This window comes from Bos indicus, chromosome 26 (genome assembly GCF_029378745.1).
Source record: "Bos indicus isolate NIAB-ARS_2022 breed Sahiwal x Tharparkar chromosome 26, NIAB-ARS_B.indTharparkar_mat_pri_1.0, whole genome shotgun sequence".
In the NCBI taxonomy this organism is placed as follows: Eukaryota; Metazoa; Chordata; class Mammalia; order Artiodactyla; family Bovidae; genus Bos; species Bos indicus.
Window position 1 is genome coordinate 39,128,877 of NC_091785.1, and position 9,468 is coordinate 39,138,344.

The 9,468-nt window shown below is 52.3% G+C and overlaps 1 protein-coding gene across 1 annotated transcript in view; it reads right to left on the reverse strand.

Moving 5' to 3' along the window:
- RGS10 (regulator of G protein signaling 10) overlaps positions 1 to 8,351 on the reverse strand; it is a 41,534-nt gene extending 33,183 nt beyond the window's left edge. The window contains exons 1-2 of the mRNA XM_070780928.1: positions 8,125 to 8,351; positions 7,501 to 7,599 (exon numbers count right to left, since the gene is read on the reverse strand). Coding sequence (XP_070637029.1) covers positions 7,501 to 7,549 — 49 coding nt within the window. The 5' untranslated portion in view covers positions 7,550 to 7,599; positions 8,125 to 8,351. The remainder of the gene's footprint in view (positions 1 to 7,500; positions 7,600 to 8,124) is intronic.
- Positions 8,352 to 9,468: the final 1,117 nt, after the last annotated feature.

A 9,468-nucleotide genomic window follows, 5' to 3' on the forward strand; every position in this document is an offset into this window, starting at 1 on the left:
CTAACATTCACCACAACCGAGTGCTTACAGTATAAATTCTTGCTATTAGTCTACAGGAAAGTCTGAGTAATGATCCTGAGACAATTTCCCCAAGCCAAAGATTTTAGTAAAATCTCAATATCCAGCTTCCTCAACAGCAGAGTCAACTTACATCCTTAAAGGGTTTGTCAAAGGCACCCCCTCCCCACCAAATGCACAGCTTATTTTTAAAAAATAAACATTCAAGACTAGGAAAAGGCAAAAACATTAGCTCTAAATTCTAAAGTGGTTGGTAATACACACACAAACACACACACTAGACTCCTTTAAAATACGCAGGGAAAGTACACACCCCACAGAATTTATTCAAATCCTTGTATCACCTACATCACGCCAAACATTACATTTTTTTTTAAAGTCATCCCAGCTTAGAAGCGGAGAATCTGTTTTTAAAATTGGTGATCCATGGAAGGCTCCAGAGAAACTGGGTCATGGAAATCCTCTATCTAAATATTCCTTAAGTGTTTGTCGGCTCCAGTATCTAGCTTCTGAGAATAACGACCCTCAGGCATGCAATTCCCTTGGTGGGGAGGATTGCATGAACTGCCATTAGCAGAAAATAAAAATAAAAACGTTTTGAAATAATCGTACTAATAGAAAGCATCAAAGACCAGAGCAGGCCCACAGACTGGAGAGGTCAGCTCAGAAAAGGCCTCATTGGCATTTTCCCACGAGTTCTGAAGCCTCAAAAAGTCAAGTGCTCGACGACCCCCAAAAAGGCCCCCTGTGTACCTGTGACTGCACCACACACACCCCGACCCTACTTTGCCTGCCAGCACCCAGCGATGGCTAAGTGGAGGGCATATCAGCTCCAGGGATGGGAACCCTCCTTACGTGCCATGCCCTGGGGTCCGCCTGGGGACGTCCACGCAGCCCCACACTCCGCCGTCTTCTCAGAGACACGTTGTACAAGACGAGCAGGGGCTACGGGGCTCCTGAGCACCCTTGGGGCCGGAGGAAAAACAAGCCTCAACATCCTCTTTTGAGTGGACTAAACAACAGATGGCCACTGGTTTCCAGTTTCTACCAGAGGGAAGGAAATAAGAACGCCAGACTGTTATTCGTAGCCTCTTAGAGTCCTCACTTTCTAGGCAAAAGCCCAGAAAAAATAAAAACTCCCCAAGAGCCCAGTTCTGGAGGTGAAAGTAAAGACCCTGACAGTGTTTTTTCTCACTTTCCAGAAGCCCCTGTGTTTCCTCTGGAACGAGTTATTGTTCAGTCGCTAAGTCATGTCCGACTCTCTGCGACCCCCTGGACTTCAGCACGCCAGACTTCCCTGTCCTTTACTGTCTCCCGGAGTTGGCTCAAACTCACGTCCATTGAGTCGGTGATGCCATCCAACCATCTCATTCTCTGTCGCCCCCTTCTCCTCCTGCTCTCAATCTTTCCCAGCATCAGGGGACTAGACATTTATGCAGAAATGTGCCCTCGCTCTCCCCTGGCCCCAGGTGGTGGTTTAGCCCCTAAATTGCGTCCAACTCTTGTGACCACATACTGTAGCCCTCCAGGCTGCTCTGTCCCTGGGATTCTCCAGGCAAGAATACTGGAGTGGGCTGCCATTTCCTTCTCCAGAGGATCTTCCTGACTCACGGATCAAACTCTGGTCTCCTGCATTACAGGCAGATTCTTTACCGACTGAGCCACAGGGCAGGCCCACCCTCAACCCCGGCCCCTACATTTGGGCAAATAAGCAACTTTTTCCCTCCAGTGTCAGTAGGGTAGACTGTGTATTTCTTGAGAGTAACAGTTGTGTCTCCCTCAGGGTACACAGTGCTTGGCCTTCATGTATAGATTTACAGTGATAACAGTTTTCTGATAGATTGTTGGGGTGGAGGGTAAGGCAGAAAGGAGGATGATGGTTGTACAAAGATCCGGCACGTACTGAACACCGATTACCTCCCGTCTCAACCCGACCACAACCCTTGGAGCCTGGGTCCATCACTGGCCCATTACAGATGAGGAAACCAAGACAAGCAGAGGAGCAAGCCAGGAGCTAGATGAGCTAGGACTCAACCCTAGGCTGTCTGGCTGCAAAGGCTTCAAAGGGAAGGGCTGAGTAAGATGCAAGAAATAAAAGGCAGGCCCTTTTTCTCAGGGAACTTAAAATTGACAGAGAAGATAAGGCCAGGCATTCCCTGATGGCCACTGCCTGCCTTGCCACACACTGCATGAAATTTTCTTCACTGGTCCATGAAGGAATGAGAATGAGCAGGAGGAAATATTTACCAAAGTGAGCTGTGTTGACCAAGTAAGGGCAGTCTGGGGTTGTCTTTTTTAAGTAAATAAATGCATTTATTTACACGGTACAAAAGACAAGAGCTACAGTGGGACAGGTCTTCCTATCTTCCCTGTCCCTCAACAACCCAGAGCCTCTCACTAGAAGCAACAGCCTCTAGAAGATTCTTGTTATCAGGACAGTTCTTTACATGAGATTGTATCTTTCCTACTATTGGGGGTGTTGAAACATCCTTCATTTGTGGGATGATAAAGACATGTGGGATGATAAAACCAGTCCATCCTAAAGGAGATCAGTCCTGGGTGTTCATTGGAAGGACTGATGCTGGAAGCTGAAACTCCAATATTTTGGCCACCTGATATGAAGAGCTGACTCATTTGAAAAGACCCTGATGTTGGGAAAGATTGAAGGCAGGAGGAGAAAGGGATGACAGAGGATGAGATGGTAGGATGGCATTATCGACTCAATGGACATTAGTTCGGGTGGACTCCGGGAGTCTCCCCCATCACTTCGGGTGATGGACAGGGAGGCCTGGCGTGCTGCGGTTCATGGGGTCACAGAGAGTCAGACATGACTGAGTGACTGAACTGAACTGCAAGACGGTTGATGGTGGTGTTGTTGGCTTTTAATGTCCTGATTGGAGAGGGAGAGACAGAAAGAAGGAAGGAAGGATGTGAAGCAAGGCAACAGGGAGGCAGGGAAGGAAAAAGAAAAGCCAGCGCATCACACTCACTCTCAGTATTAATACAGGTGAGCTAAGAGGACAAAATGGATACTGCGTGAGGTCACGCCAGCAGCTCTGGGCTCGGGTCAGAGCTCTGAGTCCTTCTCAAATAGGCGGCTCCAGACTGTCCCTGTCCCTTGACGGTCTCTGCGCTGTTCAAGCAGAAACAAGATGGACAGGCTGTGTTTCTGGTGCTGAGAGAGAGGGAGGCAGGAGGTCTGGAAGAGTGGGTCTCCTGGAGTTCTGGGAGGACACAGGTCAGAGGCGGGGGGATGTCCAGCCACCCAGGAGCAGAGCTGGGGATGGGGGCACCGGGAGAGAAGGCAGGCCAGATGAGGGGTTCCCTGAGAGCACCCCAGACCAGGGGCAGCAGAACCGAACCACAGGCACTGGGCCCTCGAGAGCAGGGTACTTGCTCGGGAGGGAAACTGGTCCCCGGAAGCCTGCAAGGCACTGTTTTGCCCCAGTGAACGCCTCCTGACAGCTCTTATCGAGGAGCCGCTGCTGTCGCCCACGTGGGCCCCTCTGACCCCCACTGCCACCCCCGGGGTTGCTGCCCTGGAGAGCTATCTGGGGGAAGCAGATGAAATGGGTGGGAGTAAATTTAGTACAGTTTAAACAGCAAGTTCCCAGAGCCCAGCAGCAGGAGCCCAAGGGGGATTACTCAACCCCAGGGAGGGAAGTGACTCAGTTCACCCAGGAAACCCGAGGACATGGCCCAGCCCAGCACCTGCCTAGTTTCCACAATTTCTAACAGCGAGGGGAAAAAAAAACACATCGGTTCCAATACAAAGTCTGTGAAGACAAGTAAAGCACCCCGAGCGCCTGGCACCCACCAGCGTGCAAGCTGCTCGTGCCCATGTTCAGAGTTGGCACTGAGGACTCAGCCGGTGTGGAACACGCATGTATAAATGATGCCCCTCTCCCAGCCCGTCCTCTCTGTCTCCTTCCTTCTCTCTGAGCCCACAGGCCAGCCCAGTGATGTTCTGCAGGGAAGATTTCCCCCAGCAGCCAACCCAGTCCTGCTGTTGGAGTGTTATAACAAAGACATTAAATTGTTATGTCAACTGTCATCTTTAAATAAAAACTTAAGCCCAGCAATAAATCTGCAGCTGGTCCCAGAGGTTTAATGGGATAATGTATAACAGGCTCGGGGCTGGGTGGGGAATTCCCCCGGTGGTTCAGTCCTGTTCTGGTCACACAGGGCGGTGGAAGGCTATGGCTTTGGCTTTTTTTTTTTCAAGTGAAGAGCATCCCAGGTACCATCAACGTCACAAGTCATCGTGGGGGGCAGCGTGGGTGCAGGGAATCATCCAGGGTTCCTCACACTTCAGTAGCCTAAGAACCAACTGAGCGCTTGTCAAAAATGCAGCCAACACTCCATCCCACCTTGGGTGCTCAAGACAGAATCAGACAGGGGAGGGGTCTGGGTCATGGCCTGGAAAGCTGCATTTTATCAGACCACCCCCACCCCCTTGTGGTTCATGAACACACTTTGATAAACCTCAGAAAGGAGAACATTCACACTTTGAATCACACTTCGAAACTTGGAATTAAGGGTTGGGAGTGCCAAACCTCAGTTTAAAGACATGGTCTCCAATTAGATTTTGTGGAAAAACAGAAAAGGTTTGGAGTAAAAGGAGCTGGGAGGCAGGACTGCAGCCAGGTCTGAGTCAGGGTCCAGCAGGGATGGATCGAGTTTTTGTGAGGCTAGATGCTTATACAATTTGGACAGCCACTTTAGGAAAATAATTCAGAATCACCAAAAAAGAAAAAAAAAAAAAAGTTCAGTCCACAGTCCCCTGGATCACTTGGCTGGCTTCCCAGTGCCTTTGCCTCAGGGCCCACATTCCCCCTTTCTCACTGCTGGGTGGTGATGACCAAACTTGCAGAGGCTCATTTGTCCTTTCCTACCCAGAGACAGACGTTAAACCTAAAAATCATAAAGAAACCAGGCTCCTGGAAGCCAGACATTTAACACCAATCCACGATTTGTACCTATTGATCTTTCTATCAGTGACCTAACCACATTTCATCAGCCTTAAAATGTGTTACTCTGAAAGAGGTACACTTCACTGGTATCCCTAAAACTGCCCCCAGTCTTTCTGGGGTACAATCTGCACATATGCAACAGCACCCTAAAACCATGTGTGATCCATAATTCGCTTGTTCTATTTGGAAGACTTCACCCCAAAACGGACCTGTGCAGGGATGTTCAAAGCAGCTCTATTTATAATAGGAAAAAGGTGGAAAAGATAACAGCTAACCATTATCCTCAGTTATGCCAGGCACTGTACTGGAGACTTCATATATATATACATATATATGCTTTTGTATATTTAGTTCCACAACTCTATGAAACCCACTGTACAGATGGGAAAATGGACACTAAGTATGGACAGCAGCTCTCCTAGAATTAAAAAAAAAAAAAAAAAAAACACGTGATTTTTAACATCTGCTGATTTCCATGGTGGAAATAGCCACTAAAATAGCCAATTTCAAGCTACCTATGGTTTAGCAACCAGGTCCCAAATTTCCCATTTAGCAATGGCTCTGAGGTCAAGTAACTTGCTCAAGGCAGCTGAAGGCTAGAGTCAGGGTAGGAACCAGGGGTGTAAGTAACTTTAGACTCCAGGCTCTGAGCACCACTCCTTTGGCCTGTGAACATCCAACAACAGGGAATGGCTAAATCGAATAGTTCAGACAGTAAAGAATCTGCTTGCAATGCAGGAGACCTGGGTTTGATCCCTGGGTCGGGGAGATCCCTTGGAGAAAAAAATGACTACCCAGTCCAGCATTCTTGCCTGGAGAATTCTATGGACAGAGAAGCCTGGTGGGCTACAGTCCATGGGGTCGCACAGAGTCAGACACAACTGAGTGACTATCACTTTCAAAGCAAACACCCAACAGGGAAAGCCTTTGACTCACAGGCAACACAGAAAAGTTTACATGACCCCTAATACTAACACTAATATAAGCAATTTACAATAACTCTATGGAGTCCTACTTTGAGTTGTTCTCAATATTAGAGGGAATAATTTGCAAAATATGATGGATGGGAAAGCAGTTTCAATTCAGCGTTTAAGGAGGGGTATTTTATCGCCATCCCGCAGATCCTTGTCTGCACAGAGATAGTGCACCTAGTTGGAGAAGGAAATGGCAACCCACTCCAATATTCTTGCCTGGAGAATCCCGTGGACGGAGGAGCCTGGTGGGCTGCTGTCCATGGGGTCACACAGAGTTGGACACGATTGAAGCAACTTAGCATGCATGCATGCATTGGAGAAGGAAATGGCAACCCACTCCAGTATTCTTGCCTGGGAATCCAGGGTGGGGGTGCCTGGTGGGCTGCCATCTCTGGGGTCTCACAGAGTGGGAAACGACTGAAGCGACTTAGCAGCAGCAGCAGTGTACCTCCTAGTGGAGGTGGGACTTGGACTGAGTCGATCTACTTTCAACTCATCCTCTTAACCACAGTGTCCCTCATAAAATAAGACACGAGGTGAAAAAAAGATAGGGGCCAACATGTACAGACCCTCTTGGTACCAGCAGAAGCGACTCTTGGAGTGGGAGGTGGCAGAAAAGCCTCTGAACCCCAGAGTCAGGCTGAGCTGGGTTTGAAAGATTCTCCATCACCTAAGTGTGACTTGGAGCAAGTTACCTATCAGCTGCCTGGTGGCGAGGGCTGAGGACAATGCCTATCTCAATGGGTTGTCCTAAGGGTGAAGAGAGAATTCACTAGGTCCCACCTGGAGCGCTAAAAGGGGCTGAGCTGCAAGAAACAAAAAGGGTGAGATGGTTGGAATCAAGGACATGGTTTCATCTTCACCACAAGCTCTTCGTCCTATCGAAACGCTCCCAACTGTGGTTGGTCCAGAGTGACAGGCTGGTCCAGAGCGACAGCCAAGCTGAATCCTTTGTAACGTCTGTTGTTTCCTGGCGCGAACTGCAGATGCGCCCTTCACCCGGTATTCACCATCCTTCTCCGCCCTACATTTCGGCTCCTCGGCGCAGAACCGAAGACGCCCTGCAACCCAGGCCTGGCCGCCCAGTTGGATGCCCCGGGTCCGGGCGTGCCTTCCGCGGGCTCCGCGCTGCGCACCAACGACCGCAGCGGAGGCGAAGACCTCCAGAACTCCGTTCTGCTTTCGGAATCTAGAGCCCATGCTACCTGCAAAGTTTGGAGGTGTTTTGGATCTCCTTTTTCTCCCAGACCATCACTAAGAAGAAAACGGCTGTTGTTCCTCCTTTCAGACAAACTTCCTCCCCAACGCGCGTCTCGGGACTCAGCGCTCCCGCCGAGACTGGGACCGCGGGGACGCTGGACAGAGCAGGGAGAAGTGGCGCGTCCTGCCCGGGGCATCGCTGAGCCGCACCCGACCCCGGGCAGGAGGGAAGGATGCCCGGGGAGGTGGGGGCAGGCAGCACCAGCCCGGGCGGCTCATCGCGGCCCCTGGGGGCGCCCCAATCCCCAGCCCGCGGAGCCCTGGAAACCGCTTACCTGACGGCGGCCGCTTCCTGCTCAGTCGACTCACGGCGCGGTTAAACATCGCCGCGAGCACCCCGGGGAGGAAGGAGGAGCAGCCGGGCTGCGCGGCTGCTGAGCCGGAGGAAGACAAGGAGGAGGAGGCCAGAGGAGGAGGAGGAGCTGGCTCAGCACCGCCCCGGAGCGCGCGGCCCCCACCCTGCCGCCCTCCTCCGGGCCAAGCGCCGCGTGGCGCGATCAGTGCGCCCTACCGGCCCGCCCCCGTGGGAGCCCCGTGGTCCCGCCCCGGGGTGCCTGGGCGGGCAGGGCGCACCCGGGTGACTCCCAAACGCCGGGAGTCCAAGAGCCCGGCCAAGAGCCCAAGAAGGCGCGCACTCGCTCGGAAGTGGCCCGCGCCGCCCGAGACTTAGGAGCCTTGCCCGGGCGGCTCGCGCGTCCCGGGGACCCCTCGCCTCCTGGCGGGGTTCTCCAGAGATGCCGTCCGAGCCCCGCCCAGCCCAGCCGTGCCCGGCTCCCAGCTCCAGCGCCCATCCTGGCCTCCCGCCTTTTCCCTGCAGCCCCGAGAAACGGGCGCGGATCCTCCAGCGCACTGCGCTTCGAGATTCCGCGCGCTTTTGCTGGGCGGCAGGTGAGGGTCACCTCCTGGTTCCGAGACCGGAAAGCTGAGATATCGTGGTTCTGCAAAGCCCAGGTGCAGCCCACGGCCTTCGCCCTCTTGCCTCGGGTTCCAGGATCCCTGCGCTCCCCGGCCTGCCCGACACCGTGGGCATTGGGTCCTCCCACGGCCGCGAAAGCCAGCGGGGGCGTCGCCTGGCCCCGGGCCGCGATGTCCGCGGGCGGAGCAAGCCAAGCCCGCGCCGGTGGGCGCCCTCTCCCGGGCCGCGCTGCGCGGGCACCGAAATTTAGGCGCCTCCTGCCCTTGGTCTTGTGGCTCCAAGGGCCGGCCTCGGGCGAATTCCGTAGGGTAGGATCCCCTCGGGTTTCAGCGTAGAGCGATGCCTCTGCCCCGCACGCCGGCTGGCGGGAGACCCTAACTTTGGGCGCCACTCACGTGGTGCACCTGTCGGCAGGGCCTTGGCGATCAACCCTGGAAATCGGGCCACACTGAGCTCTGCTTCTGATTCCTCCTTTCCCGCCGCCTGTCACCTGCTCCGCGTGGCCAGCTCCACTCAAATCTATTATCTCATTTCTTATGCAAAACAGCCCAAGACGGGGTGTCATTAGCCCCACTTTCTTGAGGATCTGGTTTACGAGGAATTGTCTTTCTGGCAGTCCTATTTTCCTCCTGTGTATCTGGCTTTGTCTCTAAATTGGTCTTTATTTTTAGCAGTACTAATTGCTATTTTTCTCAACTGCTCCCCAGTCGTCTGTCCCCCCCTCCAACCATCCTTTCTCAAGATTTTCACTAGCTGGCACTTTGCTTTATATCTTCTGTTCTGAGCTTCCCATTCCGCTTATTTTTCCTCCCTCCCTCCACCCACCGCTTTGGTCCCAATTCCACCCCATCTCTGGCCTTCTATGGCTGCTTCTCATTTCTGTCCCTCCCATCCCTTCCCCTCTCAAAGTATTTTGCTCAGAGTATTTCTAAGCACCCTGCCTCTCTACTGCTGGAGAGAAGCTTTTCTAGCTCGTGAAGGTTACAGGGGTTTTCAACTGCAATTCTAGGAGACCACCATGACCAGGAACAGAGTGAGAACCATCTGAGAAGCTCGTTTTTTTTTTTGAAGCCTCTCCTGCTGTCAGCCTGCTCTGGGCCTCCTCTTTCCTCTTGGTTGTAACAGGATTGAATTGTGGTGCTTAAATATTCTGCTTAAATAGACAGCAGGTTCAGCCATTGTGAGAGCAGGACTTTTATAGTCTGCAGAGTCCAGCATCTAAATGATGCTGCATTATCATAGCAAGAACCAGGGAATTGTGCAGAACCTCCCCAAAACTTCCTCAGGAGAGATTACAAGTCATCCTAACACAGGAAATAGAGAGACT